Below are 20,467 nucleotides of genomic sequence, written 5' to 3'. Positions count from 1 at the left end.
GCGCTACGGCTTCCAGAGATTAATTTTTGTATGTATTTATTGTCAAAGCATTAAATATGTTCATTGCTATCAGGACGTTAAGAGCATTCCATGGAATATAACAAAAAGTGTTTCTGAAATCAATTACATACCCCATTGAATTATGACTGAAGATCGTCAGCTGTCTTCCTCTCCCGTGTTGTTCCTCGATACGTAAAGGCTGCAGCACCTTTGACAACTTCTCTCTACATATCAAACATACCGGTAAACCAGCATCGCTTGCTGTGAAAGCATATAACTCTGTCCACGCAGGATTAAATCCTGTGTTCCTCCGGTACTTTTCTTTGATTTATCCATAGTTCGCTCATCGAGCCGGGGGTCAGGTTATTCGCCTCCAGACAAGGCGCTCGCGCGGGCCCGTAGCAGGATGCGACGCATATTTTAGTTGACCTAATTAAAACCATTTTGTTTTTTATTTATGTGTCACAGTATCACCTCAAAAAACAAGATACGAAACATTTTCAACCATGCAACAAAATATAAATAGTCCTACAAATACTTTTATTTTATTTCCTTCTTATTTGTGTCTAAGCTCAAGGGAGCCAGAGCAGAGGGCTTAAAGGGCCGCATGCGGCTCGAGGGCCGCGGGTTGCCGACCCTGAACTAACTGTTCTTCTACGGACAACATTTTTATTATTATTCCGCCGGGTTATTTTGGCCCTCTTCTCCTCCCGCATTGAACATCGCAGAAACTCCGTTTAAACATCAAAACGTTCAGCTCGGTCGGGAATCGATTGCTATTACTTTTCTCATTCATAACTTTCATAATTCCAGATATACATCCCATACTACATCACATTTTTAACATTGAAGTCAATGGAGGAAATCTTCAACTTCAACAAATCTTCATGCAACTTCAACTGCTAACTGTTCATTCATACTTTCATTCAGAAACTTCATTCTAACTTTAAAATGTTACACATCTTTCTGACATTATTCGTGTAAAACAACTTTTAAATCTGATTCTTACTTTTAGAGATATTAAACCTTGTTCAGACCTTGTTTTAGAGGTTTTCTTCACATTTTAACATTAACTAGAGTGCGTGATGTCACAGCTAGAGTGGAGGACAGCTTGAAATTCGCATTCATATTTTTTTTTTTAAACTGCCATAACTCCCAAACCCTACATTCCTGAGACATAATTTATCATGACAAACGTAGGAAAACATCTCGTAGCTTGAAAAATGACAAATAATTAAGCAAAAAATAATTAAACAAAATGCTTTTTGAGGGCATTAAGTGATAAAAACGTTCAACATTCCTCCATTAAACCCCATTGTAATTTCAGGCAGATATTTCCTCACGGTAGCAGCCGCACACCTTTAGTTAAACTGCCAAAAAGGCCACATTATTAACCTGAAGCTACACAAAAATTACACTTCAGATACTCAACTTCCTTGACATGCTTCACGTTTTGAAATTTCATAGATATCTGTTACGGTTCTTCCACAAAACGTTCACATGTAAGAGGTTAATCTCTCATTCAGAACAATGAAGCCTTTGAAGTCTAGGCACCTCGTTAGCTCAACTATAAACACCTGTGCAATGGAACACGATGATGTCATCACTCCAACTGATATGCTCAGAGCAGTAGACTTCAGATAGCAGTGTGCAAACAGTCCAGTCGTGAAGACATCTACGGGACAGTTTTGAGATTTCTTCTAATGCCGTTGCCATGGCAACACAATGCTCGCCTTGAAACACTGTTTTCTCATAAATTCAGTGAAAATACTCCAAACAGCCCAGAACTTCAAAGGTTTGGTAACGATGCAGCCATCAACGCATCTAAGCGTAGTATGGGGTGTCATCAAATGCCGTTGCCATGGCGACAGCCCATTCGCCATGAAACACGATGTCCCTTTAACTCCTATGAAAATTGTCAAAAAGTGCTATAACTTCACATGTGTGCTAACAGTCCAGCCGTGAAGACATCTACGGGACCGTTTTCAGATTTCTTCAAATGCCGTTGCCATGGCGACAGACCACTCGCCATGAAAAACAATGTCGCTGTAAGTCCAATCGACACGGTCCAATCGTCCCCCAATCTTCACTTGTATATCACCGGTCCATGCTTCAACAGCTCTACGCAAAATCTGAGATCTCACCATATGCCGTTTCCATGGAAACGCATCCCTCGCCATAAAACATGATGTCACTATAACTCCTTTGAAAATGTTCAAAAAGTGTGTGTACTAACAGTCCAGCCGTGAAGACATCTACGGGACAGTTTTGAGATTCCTTCAAATGCTGTTGCAATGGCAACACAATGCTCGCCTTGAAACACGGTTTTCAAAAAACTTTAGTGAAAATACTCCAAACAGCCCAAAACTTCACAGGTTTGGTAACGATCCAGCCGTCAACGCATCTAAGCGTGGGGTGTCGTCAAATGCCGTTGCCATGGCGACAGATAATTCACCATCAAGTTAGTTCAGAGGTTGGCAGTTCAAATATTCTGCTGCTTTTCCAAGCCTTTTTACTTTATTTTCTTCTCTCATCACACATTCAAGCCCCCTGTGTCCATGTATAATTTCAATCTAAATTCTTCACTTTCTTCTTACACATTACATTTCAGCATAGCAGTTCAGCGTCAGCTTTTCAGCATAAAGCATTCCCACTAGCAATTTCTTCAGGAATTGCATTCACTAGTTTTAAATGATCTTCTCCATCTCAACTCTGAAACAACCCCCATCCTGCGTGTGGTCCATGCCATGACACACACAGCCAGCTAACATCTGACTGTGTTTAAAAGAGAAATGTAACTTTAAATTACATAGTTGTGGTCTCATATCTATGTTTATCGCATAGTCCTATGTAGTGGGAAATGGGAAATGGGAGGTAATGCAGCAGTAAATTCCAGATTTATATGCAGATTTAAAATAAATTAGGCGCTTTGTTATGCTACTTTTGCAAGTTGGTACATAAAACAATTACTAAAGAGACAGTCATGAACAGGAAATCCCTTTTGCACTGCTGATAACGGTTTTACTAAATCAAAAATGTTAAGCCTTACAATACATAACGTGCAGTTTCTTGATGAGAATGGTGGATGATGTTAAGCTACTGCAGCATCACTTAATTGTTCCTTCTTACACTGCAACATGAAGCAGCTTCTCTAAAAACAGTTACACCTCAGAGGTTAGCTTTGCATTTTCAATGTGTTGGCAGCAGTAACACTAACCTCCTCACAGTAAATTACATTATGTTTTGGGCTTCACTGTGTGATACTATAAATCCCAAGCTGGTTTAAGTATGATTTAAATCGAAAAAGACTTATGTGTCTGGTGCAGTAAATTGAACAAAATGTTTAAAATACGAGTATGAGGTGAAAGAGTTGAGCAGTTTTTACTTGAACCAAGCTGAAATACTGTTGAGAAAGGAGAAAAGAGATGGGATACTTTTAAAAGTCTGCCATGATAATCTGTTAAAGGATTTGTTAAGTCTTTAGATTTATTAGCTGGTCTGCTGGTCTTTAATGAACTAGAGGTGATTCATGTCTTCCAAAACAAATCATTCACATGGCATGGTGTCAACTTGTGAAATTCAGGCCATGTCAATTGGCTGAGTTCAATAAAGGTCAAGCTTTTCTCTAAATTAGATTAAATCGTGTGTTCTCAAGAAGGTCACTTAGTAGCATTATGCGGTATAAGTAACATAGAGGATTGGGCCACATTATGCAACTGTCAGTATTAAGTCATTGTGACCTTGCAACGCTACGATAGAGGTGAATAACTAGTGAAGTCATCGTTCAAAAAACTACTATCAATTCAGTGTTGGCTATCAAATCTGGCTAAAAATCTCACCGCTAGGCACTGGAACATATGAAAATGTTATTTCACTATATTTTCCTGGTCAGAATAATTGCGATTTGTAATGTCATGCCAATAGTGTATTAAATATACTCAAAACCTGTTTAAATGACTTTCAGACGTTACGTTTTTAAGGGAACAATATGTTGATTGCATCAATGATGAGATATTATTTTTGTGAGAATCAACGAAACAATATTAATTAAGGTAACCCCCCCCCCTGCATAGAGAAAGACTATATTTCAAATAAACATTGTGATTTTGATTATTCCTGTATTTTTGTTTAAATCAGGCTATTCATTAAACTTTTGACAGCAAGTGCTGCAGCTGGTGAGGATACTAGCGATAATCCCAATAATGAAAATTCAACACTAAATGCTTATTTCGTTTTTTTTATATTGTAACCTGTGATGAAAGACAACATAAAGTCACATCCCTTCTCACCACCCCTGTTTTTTCTCTTCCTACAGGTGGCATCTTTGAGACTCTTGAGAATGACCCCGTTAGTGTTGAAGAACTGGCCTTTAAATTTGCGGTCACCAACATAAACAGGAACCGGACCTTAATGCCAAACACCACATTGACCTATGATATCCAGAGAATAAACCTCTATGACAGTTTTGAAGCCTCAAGAAGAGGTAAGGATATTATTTAGCTTTTTCACTTGAAAAATCTATATATTGTTATAAATATATTGTTTATGAGTTTCCTTAGTGTTGAACATTTGTTATTTCCTCTCTCCACTTTCGGTTCATTACGTCAGCGTGCGACCAGTTGGCCCTGGGTGTTGGGGCAGTGTTCGGCCCCTCTCACAGCTCATCAGTCAGCGCGGTCCAGTCCATATGTAACGCCCTGGAAGTCCCTCACATCCAGACACGCTGGAAACACCCCTCAGTGGACAACAGAGACAGCTTCTACATTAACCTCTATCCTGAATACACCTCTATAAGCCGAGCTGTGCTGGACATAGTGCAGTACTACAAGTGGAAGACGGTCACTGTTGTTTATGAAGATGCAACGGGTGAGTCCAACTCGTAAAGCTTTAAAACAAATCAGAGCTGAATATGTCAACAGTGATTAAAACAGAACAAGCACTAAAATGCTTGTGTCAAATTATAACATATATTTATATAAAAATAAAAGTGCATTTACATAAATATTGGAACATGTTATACGAAAGTTCATCATTTCTATATTTAGGTGTATGTTGTGTTTTTTTTTTAAATGGCTATGGTGTTGGGAGGATCTGTACTACTCCAAAAAACATATTTTTAAGTCTAAAGAATATGATGTGTGTAGAGTAGGTCAGGACAACATTAAATGTAATATTTTATTTGAAATGTGTTTATGTATTTTTCCTTTAAATATAGTATGCAATTAAGTCATGGAAAATGTTTACAAAGAATAGCAAAAAGTGTAGTTAAAAAAAACTACTATTGTTTAAACCTATGATTTAAATTCGAAAAAGGAGTGTTAAGTGAATCCAGTCGGTAAGCAGGAGTAGTGGAAAGAAGTGCCATTTATTATTCAAAAGTTAAAACTGTTAAATTCCATAAAACTAAATTAGACTGGAGCAAAATAACACAAAGCAAATGAAAACTGCAACAAACAGCAAGCTGCCAACTCCTCACAACTGCATTAACAGGCCATGTTACCATGTCAAACTCACCTGACTGGAACATACCATTCTTATGCACAGGGTGAGCCAAGTCAGGCAAACATCCACATCGAACAGAAACATGAATACAGCAATAATAATACATGTCCATGTTATTGCTGTCATCTCAATGTATCTATAGGCACCCACTCATCTTAATCAGCATACAAAATATAATATAATTTAGTACAGAACTATTTTACATATGTTTCTTATTTATTCACCTTACATATTGAACTGAAATTCATATTTACTAGACACAACCTCACCTAATGTGTAGGGCCTATTGAAAAAGGGGCTAGTATCCAGTGTCGGGACAAAATGGCTGCATAGGAACCTGTAATGACAAATCATCCTATACGTATACATGAACGTATTTTGGGCTGTCACAGTAAAATCAACAAACACAACACCCTGAACAACTACAGGAAACAGACTGTCACCATCCAGTGAGCACCAATGATACAGCAAAATCACAAGATCATGTAAAGAGCAGTTTATGAAAAATAATTTCAAAGGGATAATGATGAATAAGAAATGTTTTGAACTATTTATAATAAAGCACAGAGTCTGAAACCTGTAGCACACAAGAGACTATTTCTTACCTTCAGTAGATCATTTTCTTCTTCGACTTTGTGTTTGCAACCTCACCAAATCAATGGGCAGCCATGTTCGGGAGCAATATTATTCTCTCAAAATGTTCATATTTGTACTGCGGTACTGCACATTGTAATCCTTCTGTTGGAAATAAATTCCATGTTTTGGTCGCAGCGTCAAAACTCCCGCCATGGAGTTCTTCATCGCCAAGTTAGCTCGCTTCACTGATGCTGATTAGAATCAGGTGCTAGCGATGTTTAGTCTGAAACAGACTACTTCACTTGGTCATTAAAGTCCTGATTGCATTCACGATTTCAATTACAAATGCTTTGAACGCAACCCCCATATTCCCGTGGTTGCTGAAGGAAGTATCCAAACATGCCTGATTACAATTTTATTTTATTTTTTTGAAAACCGGAAATTAGGTTCCGATTATGTTCCCTGCAATTCCTCACTGTGACCAGTGGAAGGAAGTGAACACGTTACATTTTTGTGCAAAAACCATCTTAGATAAAATACACATTCTGTAATAAAGTATGGATATCACATTTTCCGAAGAAAACCTAATTACTTAAATAGGGTTATCCTCAAGTTAATGGTTAGAGAAGGTGGAGCTTCTTTGGCTAGTTTAAGGCTAACCAGCGTTTTGTCTGAAATTAGTGTTTAGTACCCTCTTATGGTCATAGAAACTGCTTGTTCAAATAAGTTAAGCTGCTGTAAGGTATGTAATTACATTACATGTCAGGTCACTTGTTAGACGCTTTTATCCAAAGCGACTTACATACTCAATACTGTGTGGGCAATGCCCACAGGAGCAATTTGGGGTTAAGTGTCTTGCCCAGGGACACAACAGGCTTGTTTGAGACCTGCGCAGACCTGCGCAATTTCGATCAACGTCTTGCTCGTACGTTGCATGATGGTTAGTCAGGCTTGTTTGAGACGCGTTGCGGCTCGCCTCGAAAGTAGACGAGAATAGCCGATCGCAGCCGGGGGAGGTCTCAAAAAGCTCGCCTGAAGTCGGACAGCTCCGAGTCGGCTTCTTCTTCTTCTTCTACTTCTTCGCCTTCTTCTTCTTCTTCTCTCGGTTTTTTGGCGGATTGCAAACCACTTTAAGGTGCATACCGCCACCTCCGTAGTTGGCTTGACTCGGTTTGCATTTATAAAGAATGCACACATGTGTTTAATCGTTAATGTCAGATATGTACTAAGTAAATGTTGTTCCTGCTCAAGATTAGATTCAACTGTATTGTTATTGCACATATTACAGGTACTGAGACAACGAAATGCAGTTTAGCTTCCAACCAGGAGTGCAACAAGCAGTAAAGTGAAAAGTAATGTACGCAATCTACAGGATAAAATATAGAATGAATTGAATGATGAATAAACAGTGAGGGGTATGAATACACTAGATATACACAGCAGCCTGTGAGCAGTATGAACAGTGTGTATGAATATGCTAAGATATATAAAGTATGAAAACGGTAAGCAGTGCAAGTATAGTATAACATATATACATATTAATTTCATGATGATAAACATTGTGGAACAATGATGAAAATGTGAATGGAAGTGGTGACGTAAAACTGACACAAAACAATAACGAACTTTTGCCGAGCCAATGGAGAGCTTCATCAGCAGCACGGGGTAAAAACCACCAATGAGCGCTCAGCTCGAGATACCAGCGAGTCGTTTCCCATCAAGCATTTCGCCTCCGCAGCCCGTCGAGAGGAACTGCGGCGCCTCGCCGCGCCTCGCTCTCAAGGCTGCGGGCGTCTTTGTCCCGCGAGATTTCAACGTCTCATGTGAGCGAGCCTCCAGAGCAAGTCGGTTATGGCTAGAAAGGATCCGTCTAGTTTAAAACTCTCGCAAGAGTTTGCAAGTTACGTGGTTGAATGTTTACGTTTGGCAGGCAGCCTTTCAGTTACGATCGTTAACATCAGTGAACCACAGCAAATGATCGTGAGAAGCTAAACTATCTATTAATTATGTCCATGACAGGGAGTGTGATTGTTGAAATAGGGTGTTAGCGGTCTTGTTGGTGTTCAAAGAAGAATGACAACACTGTAGATCACCAACACTATGGTTTATTTTTTATTTACAGGCAAGTCAACGTTGTCGCAGTAAAAGTCCCAAGATAGCTCCTGGTGCAATAAAATGTTACCTTGAAGTGTTTTACTATTAAGTCTGATGTTTCTCTATTAATATTGCTGCTGCATTAATGTGTATGTTGCATCATGTTACTGCTGTAGATGTGTTTCCGAGCCGCTCCGATTACAACGAGAGTTACAACGAGAACGTGACGTCATATTTACACAAGACGGATCCTTTCTAGTCATAACCGAGCAAGTCGGACAAAATGACTAACCATCATGCAACACACGAGCAAGACGTTGATCGAAATTGCGCAGGTCTGCGCAGGTCTCGCTTGTCTCAAACAAGCCTATTTTGTCCGATGTTTAATCACATAGTTGTACTTCCACGTATTGGAGTAACCTACTATCCAGATTTTGTTTTTTTGTAAATATTTGCTTGTTGACCCTAATCACAATTTTGCTATCTTTTAATTTAAGGACTGATTCGTTTGCAAGAGTTGATCAAAGCTCCATCCAGATACAGCATTAAAATCAAGATCCGCCAGCTGCCAACAGGAAGTAAAGATGCCCGTCCTCTATTAAAGGAGATGAAGAAGGGAAAGGAGTTCTACGTCATCTTTGACTGCTCTTACCAAACATCAGCTGATGTTCTCAAACAGGTGAATTATCCCAAACATCTGCCACCACACTGGACAGAGGTCATTGTCCTGAGGGCCTCAGGGTTTAATTGACAACTTGACACCCAAAATACAACGTGCTCTTTGAAATCCAATTTGAATTATTCCGTGGAGAGAAGTTTCTGTGTTATTTTGGTGTTTCTTCAGTGCTTTTTTGTGTAATGTTCACTATGGGCAAGATTAGTCTAATTCTATCCCCTTTAGAAATCTTATGTTCATTTCCAGATCCAAGCAGAGCTTATTTTTGAGCCAGACATAGACATTTCAAACCAAAAGCTGCATTTAAGATTCATTGGAAACACTACGCCTCCATGAGCAAATTGTGACATATACTCACTTGGAAACTTGTTAATCCAAACCATGCAAACAAAACTAAATGAGGTAATTCAGAAAATGGCTGGAATGCCTAATTTGCAAGTCTCTTGGTATGGATGTGGTTGAAAGAAAATATATTTTATGCTGGCTGGAGAAAAACATGATTATGTAGTCGGGGGGAAACTATGAACCGTTCATTTCTCATCCTGTTTAGATCTTGTCCATGGGGATGATGACTGAATATTACCACTTCTTCTTCACCACACTGGTAAGAAAACATTTCACATTATATTTACAGGAAAGAGTTTCTCTCTGAAACTGAATTGGAAAACCTGATGGACATGCTCTTAACTACAGTTTTTCTATTGTCTTAATTAAGTATCTTATTATCCAAGCTGAAATGTGTGTAGGCACCTAGCGATACTGTTATGCAAAGATTATGCAGATGAACTCAAACATCTGTGGTTTGTTTTATAACAAGATTGCTGGATGTTTTCAGTGCACTTGGCATAATTCCATAGTATTATGCAGTATAATCAACAGTCCCTTTGCCTTTGCTTAGTAATTTACATCTACTTGTGGGTAATTTTTAGTAGAATCAAATTGATTCTTTGCTGATGATGTTGTACCTCTACAGGACCTGTTTGCCCTCGACTTGGAGCCGTACCGCTATAGTGGGGTCAACATGACGGGCTTCAGACTGCTCAACATAGACAGCCCGCAGGTGGCCTCGGTGGTGGAGAGGTGGGCCATGGAGCGGCTGCAGGCTCCCTCTAAAGCTGAGACTGGAATGATGGAGGGGATGATGACAGTGAGTGACTTCACCTTCCTCTTTTCATTCCTCATGCCAAATGTTCTCCGAGGGCAGGGGCTCAGTGGGGAAGCCCGTCTTAACAATGTCCCCACTGCTGCTCTTCTGATTGTTCAACGACTTTAAGCAACATGCTCAAAAGGACACTGAAAGTTAATCATTTCTATATTTAATAAATGGAAAATATATGGACAGTTTGAGCTTGTCTGTAGAGGAAAGTTGGCGAACAGCATTAGTTTGTCATTATTTGGTTTATGTGTGTAAGCTAGTTTGCACAATTTTTAAAGGTGTCCTATCATGCAAAATGCACTTTTGTACGTCTTTTATACATGAATATGTGTCCCAGGTGTTCCAGGGAACTCACCAAGTGTCAGAAAACACAACCCTCTCTATTTTCCTCCATACCCAAATCTCTTAAAAAGGGGCTGCAACGGATCTGATACAGACTGATCCAGATTGGAACATTTCTATTACGTCACAGAAGTGGCGCTACGGCTATTGGGCCAACTCCACCAATCAGGAGGAGACAGCCACGGATATTGCCGTTCGAAAGCGCTGGAGAAAATGTAGTACATATGCCAGGCCTGTAGATGGTGCTGTTCTCACTGAATCAGCCCATGCAAAGACAGTGTTAAATTGAGCGAAATGAGGAATGGCTAAAATGCATGATCTGTTTGGTATTTTGAAAAATAAAAAGTATAAATATGCCTTATATAGGTATGGTCCTACACTATATTATTCAAATATAGCATGATAGGTCCACTTTAATAAATCATTAAATCCTCCCAGTTGCTTACGTATTTTTAAAGTAAGGAATGAACATCATTTTTTAAAACATCTCACTATCAGAGAGAAAAAAGTTCAGTTGAACTCACATTTTATAGTTTTTCGCATGTTCTAACTTTGCATTTCAACCTTTGCTAAAAACTATACTATTGTATCAGAGAATGCCATTTGCTACATTTCAACTTAATGACTGCGATATTATACATAAATGTTTGAACATGTAGTCTATTTTTGGAAGCTGCACAAGACCTTCAATGCCCACATTTCAGTCAGAAACACTTCTGTGGCTGCTTGTGGTTGCCTGTATGAGTAGTTTAGTGAAACTGGAGCTGAACTTAGAAACCATAAGGTTATGTGCATGAACATCAGCAGTCGATGTGATAAGGGCATGAGGTTATCCCGCTGATGGATGCTGACGGCTGCATTTCTCTTTCAGACCGAAGCAGCTCTGATGTATGACGCTGTCTACATGGTGGCTGCTGCCTCGCAGCGCACCTCCCAGATCACTGTCAGCTCGCTTCAGTGCCACCGACACAAACCCTGGCGCTTTGGATCGCGCTTTATGAACATGCTCAAAGATGTAAGTTTGGCTTATGAATGTGAAAATACCCATTCCTCTTCTTCTATCCTTCCATCTATTTCACAGCGTGCTGCCTCCATTTCATTCCCTTAGTTGCAGAAGCAAAACAATAGAGTTAGCAGATCAGAAGTGATGAGGACTAACGTGTGGGTTAAGATAATGTTTTAAATAATTTTCTCATGAGATAGGGATGATGCTCAGATTAGTGGTCAGAAAGGTACCGTTGAGATCTGACTGTTGAGAGTTGTATGAATGTCTATTGCACAATGCATGAGATAATAAGCGTGTCCCAACTAGCACCCAATTTATAATATATATTTTCAAAATGTAACTATAGATACCCATTGTTTTGAATGTTTTCTCGAGTGTAGATCTTAGGTAATTAAAAAACACATCCATTATTAAATTCTGCATAAACTATTGATCTGACAGCAGACAAGAGAAAACACAACGAACACAGAAGTACATTTAAATGTGAACACTGACAGTTTGAAAAACATGGAAAATATACCAGGTTAATTGTGGAAGCGGGAGTGTCAGCATTGCTCAGATATTTCAATTCAAACGGCTGTCTCATTAAGTTGCACTCTCTAATTAGGTGTTCCTTGGACAAATGAACTTTCCATTTGCAAGTGCGGACAAAGTATTGAAGGGCAGTGGAAAGAAAGAGCCCAGAGTGTGATGTGAAGCCTCGGCAGATATTGTCTGTATTAAGACATGTAATCAGAATTCATACAGAAACACATTGAAGTGTAGAATATGAGCGAATATGATTAACAGCGCATATTCCTACACTCTGTCTTCTACTCGATAAACCTCCAGACTATTTTTAAACAAGGCTTGTTTTTATTACAATGCATTCATTGAAAAGGAGCATAATGATGTTTTTATATATATATATATTTGTGTCCCATTAACTACAAATCAGGGACTGAAATGACAGCAGAGGTTAGTGGCAAGCAAACAGGATTTATATTGGAACTCATATTAATAGCTGCTAGAAACCATGACGATTTGTGTCCACCTCTGAGGCTTGAAATGTATAGTCTGTTAATGTGAATATATTGTCTGTCCTTATTTTATAAGTCATCATTAAGTAGGAATACTGTTGAGACTTGAGCATAGCCGCCAAGTCTTATTTTTTTACCCATGACACTTGGGTATCATTGGGTTACTCAACTTAGACATTATGTTAATTATGGTGGATTTTGAAGTCTCTGCATTTGATACTGTTCAGACACTAATGGCTGCCAGGCTGATGGAAAATATATTTAAAATGTGTGTATTGTTGTTTATCAGTAGCATAATATACTCGAATAGTTTAAATTAATCAAAGACATTAAAAACACTGAAACGGTCGTTCAGATTGTGTTTTATAACTGTGTTAACTGGATTAGGTGCCCTTAAGCAAGAATCTAGGGGTGCTGCTCTGTGTCTCACCCTGCACTGCTCTCATGGAGGAGGGAAGGCAAAAAGACAATGCTCCCTGCAGGAATCAATGCTGTAGCATAGGGCTATTCAATTAGTTTGGAATGGGGGCCGGTTGATGAAAATGATCCAAAGCAAGGGGCCGGGAAAAAGATGGCTTGAAATATGAGCAATCATATTAAGAGCTTCAGATACAGTAAATATTACAACAGCATAGTGGAGTGCATATATTGTGTTTAATTAAATCAAACAACATAGCCCCAAGGCCTTTTTAGATATAAATGGCAAGTTCAGAACTCAGTAGGCCGACATGTGAAGCTAATTTAACCATCAACATCATTTCATTTGATTTAATTTAGGTGAAATTATCTAATCATTAGAGATGCAATAAATGACAGTAGTTGTCACTATAGTAGCTAGTAGGTGGGTTCGAAACCCGAGCCCGCCAAGCATGGGCGCGGGAAGGGGGGTGCTGAGGGCGCTGCAGTACCCCCTAGCGGCAGGCAGGGGGTGCGGAGCTCCCCTGTCTGAATTATTATTTGACGGTTATTGCTGCTCCTGCTGTGCATAATCTGTGTAATATGTAGCCAATAAATTCCACATTGTTGGTAAAATAATATTTTGGCCTGCCCCGAATGTTTTTTCTGTAGCCCCGGACAATTCTACCTCAATAATATAATACATTAACCGTGCTTTACGTGAACCTCATCAAGACACTAGAAAGGACGTTAGGACTGTAATTTCCCGTGTTCAGTGAATGCAACAGAGGCAAGACACCAGACAAATCAGAGAGTTGCATGGAAATAAAAGTGTGCTTGTGTCATTCAAGCTCGCGGCTCTGTGTGTGTGCGGAAATAGCGCATTTAGTGTGTGTGAGAGAGGGGGAGAGAGAGAGGGACCGGTGCCAGCAGCAGGGACCGTGTTGTTAGCATCTGGTTAGCTAGCTGCACTAACGGACATACGGAGCTGTTTGTTCCACAACAAGCTGGAGGAGAGCTCTCCTCTCAGACTGAGAGGCTCAGGTGAGCTAAAGGACTCTCTGAGTGTTTAGATAGTTAACTTTAGTCTAAGTTATCTCAGTGGGTCTCAAACGGTTAGGTCAAAAATTATTCAAAAGATTATTTCCGCGGCACACCTTCATATGATCATTATAGTTATATATATAAAAAAAAAAGAGAATAAAGGAAAAACAGTTATGAAATACTATATGGCAGTAAAACAAGAATACAGTTTGAAAGGGGAGTGATTTGTAAAATATCCATAAAGAAAAAGAACATCTGCTTACAGTTGTGTTTCATCTGGGTGTTGAGAGATGTATCCATAGATAAGGTGACCAGATTTTCTAAATTAAAACCGGGGACATATTGAGTTTTGCGGTCAAAATATCATTAACATATCCAATTTTCTTCACTGTTAAAAAAAATAGGGGGACAATTCTGGTTCAATGTAATTCGAACATTTTTACTGTTGGATACAAACAGAGGCATGATAGCTCATATATGAGACTTCAAAGGTCTTTTATTTTGAAACTCTACATCTGATTGTCCTGATTTTCTCTGATTGACTAGATGGGGTCTCCTGATATCACCCTGAAGTGAAATAAGTATTTGATTGACTTCGAATGACTCTTTGATTATGGACAGTTTCCATTAAATCATATTCAAAATATAGATGGACAATAGATCTAATTTGAGATTTTAAACAGCATACATTTTAAATTGTGTTTCAGAAAGTAATGTTATTTTAGGAGTGTTGTGAGATGGTTTCAAATTAGTCACCCAGTGGAAATGTCAGATATGTCTTCATAACTGTATCCTTACATTTTACATTCACTCAGTTATAATGTGGTAGTTAAACGTAGTTTGTTTTAAATGATTATTGATCACATTATATAGTACATATTTCTTAATTTAAGCTCCAGTATATATGTTTGGTGTGTTTTTAGGCATATTTGTTATTGACCGAGTAAACGCTTTTATTTTGAAGGCAGTTTTTACAGGCCTCTACCGTAATGCATAGGATATTCGCGCACCGCAATACAACGTGCGGGCTTGACTGTGTTTTCCGAAGTGGGGGCTGGCATGACCGCAGTCTATTTACCCAGTGTTTCCTGACATGAAACGTTTTATTTCACCTTGCTATGTGTTTTTAACGTATATTAAAAAACGGGGACATTTCCGGGGACAGTTTCATCCGGGGACAGGCCAATACAAACGGGGACTGTCCCCGGAAAAGGGGGACATCTGGTCACCCTATCCATAGATCTCTTAATGTTGCTCTCAAAGTGCACCAGATTGATGCTTTTAACTTCAATATTTAAAAAAAATCTTCCCCGGACCCCCCTAGAGGAAGTGAGGTCCGCTCCCCACTCGTAAAAAATAGCACTTTACCCTTGCCTATATGCCGTGAGCTGATTATCGAGCCTTCATTGTAACAGTCGCGGGTTTACTGTGTGTTTGCGTGTGGGGAGTTTTTTTGTGCGTGCTCTATAGTGCCCGTAATAGTGTTCACTGGAGTCCAGCACCTCAGCACCCCCACTCAAAATACCTTCCCGCGCCTCTGCCGCCAAGGTTTTCAGGCAATGTCTTCCCCTCTATCTCTCAATTTAACACCCCTCTCTGGAATAAAGGCACTCTGGCCCAAAAAAAAGAAAAAATCTTAGAAAAAGAAAAAAAATAATTTGATTACCTTTTAACATTATACTCAAAGGGCCATATTTGGCCCGCGGACCGCCAATTGAATAACCCTGCTGTAGCACATATTTAGCCCAATACTAAAAGTTAGGTTTTGCAGAGAGAGTTTCAAGTAAAACTCACAACTCAAGAGAACAAGTTTGTGCACTTGGACAATTCTCCTTAACTTAACAATGTACACGCAGGGCATGTTTGTGTGTAAGGGTGGTGTAAAGGGTCCTGAGGGAGGAGTAGAAGAGCCAAATGAGTTTTTCTCACAATGCTCGTCTGTCAGGTTTATTCAGGGATTATCAGTGAGGTCTTCGTGCTGAAGGTTATTCTCATCCTTTCTATCATCTGGATTCTCCAATCCGAGCAGATTCATGTCATCACTACATGTACAGTAATGACACCAACACATGGTCAGACAGAGACCCTTTTGATTAGTGGGGATTTTAAAAGGGACTTAATGAATAAATCTGGATTTAGGAGTCCAGTAGGCCTCACAGCTGTGTGCAATAAGACTGTGTGAAGCGGTCTAATCAAACAGCAACTTCACCAAGCGATACGTCTAACCTATGTGGTGTGAGAGACCTTTGCATAGGAAACGGATGACACTTATTGAAGGGGAAAACGTGATGTTTAAGTTGAATCAAGTTTAATCTTCAATCATATCTTTCTTTCTGGCCATGTACCACACTCAGTTAAATGAATTGCTCTTTAATTAACATTTATTTTTCTTTAAACAGAAATGAGTTTGTTACTGAAGACAAATCTATTCAATCAACAGGAAGCAAAACAAACGTATTATGAACACAAATAGCAAAACAACACTAGAGTAAAACAAATGCTACTTCATTATTACAAAGGGCTGCATTGCTACCAAAGCTTTATGATTTGAAGGATAAAAGAACAAGATGATAAACCAAAAGGCGCCATTCGTCCCCAAAACATTGGTATGAGTTTGTGGTGGTGTAAAGCCATGTGATCATCAGTGGCATTTCGGCTTGTGTCACTCCAAATGCCCCCAATAAATTATGTTTATTTGTTTTGGGGTTGACTGCTCCTTTAATTCAAAAAATGCCAAGGGCTCAACATTGGCAAATTTCAGTTGGTATAATGATTTGCATATATGCCATCTTCTCATAAAGAAAAAGGATGCAGCCCATTTCTCTGTAATAGAGACTAAACCTGCATTTTATTCAGCTGAGCTCACTTCATTATCAACTGCTTTCAAATATCTCTGAGCCCTGCTGCCCACCCGCCGCTCCACACACACACAGAGGCCATGCTGCCTGCTCCATTTACATCACTGTCTACCATGTAATATGCTCAGAGATACTTCATATTTCCTCTGGGGATCCAGCCAATGCTAATGTCCAATAAGATGCAGTTGTCAATGTTCTTTGCCTAGCGTAGCACTCATCAATTATTCATGTTTTAAATTGTTTAACATTTTCCAGGCTTCTGCTTGACTTTGCATTTATGTGTGTGACAATAAAAGCTGACGGACTCATAGGTTTTGTTTTCTGTTCTCTCTTTGCCACAGGCACAATGGAACGGCTTGACCGGGCAAATAATTGTAAACAAGACGGACGGCCTGCGGAAAGAATTTGATTTAGATGTCATCAGCCTCAAGGAAGATGGCTTGGAGAAGGTGAGCTATCTAACCCAAGTCTATTATTAAAGGCTGTTATTGTGGAACTTCATAGCAGAGCATAGACAAACAGGGTCACAGCTATTCACTGTGAACAATATACAGTGTCAGTATTGAAAACCGGTGTAGCAATTATGCCAAAGAAAAAAACATGCAACTGTTTTGATACACAGCCTTTTTTGCAATTAGTTTTGTAGCTGTCATTTGAAGGTGTGCAGATGTTCCTTTAATAACATTGACAATGCTGCCCTCAAATTAGGCAAGTCATTATTTTTCTTCACAACAAAGAAATCAAACCTTGGTTAATACAATTGAAAGTACAGGTTGTAATTTCAAACCAAACAAGAGTTATACCCAGATTTATTTATTGTATTTTTTGTCTTTAATCGCAAATTCTTCATCATTGTTTTTGACTTTAAGTTCAGGACCTTGTCATTAAAATTCTTTCTCTTTATTATTTCTGCAAGACAATCGCGGGCAACAATCGCCTGAATAAAGTGTGGAAAAAGGTTTGTACTTTAGCTGCCCTAGCAGACTAATCGAATATGACCTTTTTTAAATGGATTTTCTCTACCTTCAGTGTGATGTCTCCCCTTCTTCTTAAAAATAAGTTTTAGGAACTGGTGGAAAGAAATGTTCAACATTTCTGCACTGGACATGGAATTTCAAGCTTCATTTCAGATGTTGTGTTTTATAACTTTTCCTTTTTTTCCTTTACCACTCTCTCATCTCTGTTTGGACTTTAAATGTATTCTGATTCCTCGTGATTGTTTTCCCCCCCTTTTACGTTCCTTACCTTGTTCCAGTAAGCCTGACCTGGGCAACTATTTATCTTTGACAAATGTGCGATTATTTAAATATCTTATTCTTTACAGATTGGCGTGTGGAACACTCAAACAGGCCTTAATTTAACAGAAAGCAACAAGGACTCATCCACAAATGTGACCGACTCAATGGCCAACAGGACACTCATTGTCACAACTATTCTGGTATGATCTCAAGTTATTATCAGACAGCATTCATTCATGAATATCTTGACAAAAACGAATAAAGTCGGTTTTCTGCCTCGTTCCAGGAAAATCCCTACGTCATGCATAAGAAATCTGATAAGCCCTTGTATGGAAATGATCGCTTTGAGGGCTACTGCCTCGACCTGCTCAAAGAGCTCTCCAACATTTTGGGCTTCTCCTATGAGGTGAAGTTGGTGACTGATGGCAAATATGGAGCTCAGAATGACAAGGGGGAGTGGAACGGCATGGTGCGAGAACTCATTGACCATGTGAGTAGCAGTCAATATTATATGTGAGAGAATATCCATATGATCCGCATCTGTTTCTGACTCTGGTTCTGCCTGATGCTTCCGTACCAGGTGGCTGACCTCGCTGTGGCCCCTCTCACTATCACATATGTGAGGGAAAAGGTGATAGATTTCTCCAAACCCTTTATGACGCTGGGAATCAGCATCCTCTACCACAAACCCAACGGCACCAATCCAGGGGTGTTCTCCTTCCTCAACCCTCTGTCTCCTGATATCTGGATGTATGTGCTACTGGCATGCCTGGGTGTCAGCTGTGTGCTCTTTGTTATTGCCAGGTAAAGCATAAAGAACATTTCAATGGATGAAGATGATTGTGTGTATACAATTCTTTGTCTGTTTTTTTTTGTTATGGTTTATTGCACTTTAAGTCACATTGTTTGGCCAAAAATGTTTTTTGAATTTCCTCTAACCGTTTATAATTCCTGAATTCATTCGGCCATTTGGATTTATTTGTATTCAAGCATTTATTTTGGCTGCAACAAGGACCTATAGATTTGTTTGCACACTGCTGCAGTAACTAGCAACAGTAGTTTATTTGTATGTGCCTTTGGTCATAAGGAGTTTTGTTTGTTGTATAATTTATTGTTTCTTTTTGATTCTTCTTCCTCAGGTTTACTCCTTATGAGTGGTACAACCCTCACCCCTGCAACCCAGACTCGGATGTGGTCGAAAACAACTTCACTCTAATAAACAGTGTCTGGTTTGGAGTTGGAGCACTTATGCAGCAAGGTACACTTCCTGCAATCATTATGTTGTTATGCTGTGTTCATACCTGGCGGTAGTTTCCCTTTGGTAGATCACCTTCAGCCATCTCCTTCATGCATAGTATAATATGTGTGGCCTGCCTTTAAATAAATAAGATAATCAGTGGCATTACTATTTTTGTCACCTCCTTTTCCATCTTTGATGTATGTATTTGTTTGTGGAATTCCTAATGTACCTTGTGTTATCTTACAGGATCTGAGCTGATGCCTAAGGCCCTCTCTACGAGGATAGTTGGTGGAATATGGTGGTTCTTTACGCTGATCATAATCTCCTCATACACTGCCAACTTGGCTGCCTTCCTCACTGTGGAGAGGATGGACTCTCCAATCGACTCTGCAGATGACTTGGCCAAGCAAACGAAAATAGAGTACGGTGCTGTAAGAGACGGCTCCACCATGACCTTTTTTAAGGTAATCTTCTTTCATTGTACAGCAAATGGTAAATGTACCTTTACAACAATGGGGATGCAAACAAGAACACCACTTTTGAGTTTAATAATCCTGACAATTTTTACCCTTGAGCCATCAGTCATTACCGCAACGTGACAAGTTCTGTGTGATGGGTTGGGTTCTGGATAAAAAGGAGGGTCAAGGGTTAACTTCCTCATACATGCAGATTAAGAAAAGCCTCTGGCCAAATCTTCAATAAAGATTCAAGGATGTATTATTCTTCAGAGAAAATGGAATCAACTTGGGCAAATGTGTACAAACTTGTCCCATCCAATCTCCTGCTATTCATCAGGATGGTTGCTTTAGACTCCAAAATTATATGAAATATTAAATAAACGCCTCAACCAATGACCATGCATCCACATTGTCTGTGTTGTGCAAAGGTCTGTGTTGTTTTTGCTCCCTTGACTACCATAATGCATTGTTTTAAACTTCCCAATTCTTATTTAACAGAAATCTAAGATCTCAACTTACGAAAAAATGTGGGCGTTCATGAGCAGTAGGAAAAATACGGCCTTGGTGAAAAACAACCGGGAGGGGATTCAGAGGGTTCTCACCACAGACTATGCTCTTCTGATGGAATCGACCAGCATCGAGTACATCAGCCAGCGTAACTGCAATCTCACACAGATTGGAGGCTTGATAGATTCAAAGGGCTATGGAGTGGGAACCCCAATTGGTAAGAGACATGAAAAACAAACCGCAAAACAACAATGATAACCAAAAAATGCTCCCAATCTGTCTACAAAACAAAAAACCCAAAGGTTATGACGCTGGTTTTGACTGTAATAATGATTTGATCCGGCTGCTGTTTTTA

At 39.4% G+C, this 20,467-nt stretch overlaps 2 protein-coding genes across 5 annotated transcripts in view; one reads left to right on the top strand and one right to left on the bottom strand.

The window, feature by feature from the left end:
- Nucleotides 1-6,472, bottom strand: part of LOC307035563 (uncharacterized protein) — a 120,398-nt gene extending 113,926 nt beyond the window's left edge. Inside the window, exon 1 of the mRNA XM_079675064.1 lies at nt 6,108-6,472. The gene's annotated coding sequence lies outside the window, so the exon portion shown is untranslated. The remainder of the gene's footprint in view (nt 1-6,107) is intronic.
- LOC307035560 (glutamate receptor ionotropic, kainate 1) overlaps nt 1-20,467 on the top strand; it is a 31,162-nt gene that overhangs the window by 7,528 nt on the left and 3,167 nt on the right. Inside the window, exons 2-15 of one of the 4 annotated variants that reach the window (XM_079675056.1) lie at nt 4,316-4,483; nt 4,609-4,866; nt 8,670-8,851; nt 9,399-9,452; nt 9,822-9,995; nt 11,218-11,361; nt 17,011-17,118; nt 17,586-17,627; nt 17,994-18,107; nt 18,194-18,397; nt 18,488-18,711; nt 19,047-19,165; nt 19,394-19,611; nt 20,104-20,329. In XM_079675056.1, the coding sequence (XP_079531182.1) occupies nt 4,316-4,483; nt 4,609-4,866; nt 8,670-8,851; nt 9,399-9,452; nt 9,822-9,995; nt 11,218-11,361; nt 17,011-17,118; nt 17,586-17,627; nt 17,994-18,107; nt 18,194-18,397; nt 18,488-18,711; nt 19,047-19,165; nt 19,394-19,611; nt 20,104-20,329 (2,235 nt within the window). Of the gene's footprint in view, nt 1-4,315; nt 4,484-4,608; nt 4,867-8,088; nt 8,508-8,669; nt 8,852-9,398; nt 9,453-9,821; nt 9,996-11,217; nt 11,362-17,010; nt 17,119-17,585; nt 17,628-17,993; nt 18,108-18,193; nt 18,398-18,487; nt 18,712-19,046; nt 19,166-19,393; nt 19,612-20,103; nt 20,330-20,467 lie in introns of those variants that run through there. The other 3 variants (XM_079675057.1, XM_079675058.1, XM_079675059.1) reach the window with 3 other exon arrangements.

This window comes from Notothenia rossii (genome assembly GCF_949606895.1).
Source record: "Notothenia rossii genome assembly, chromosome: 4".
NCBI classification, from domain to species: Eukaryota; Metazoa; Chordata; class Actinopteri; order Perciformes; family Nototheniidae; genus Notothenia; species Notothenia rossii.
Note: the sequence above shows the minus strand (reverse complement) of the source record. Positions and strands in the feature narration are given on the sequence as shown.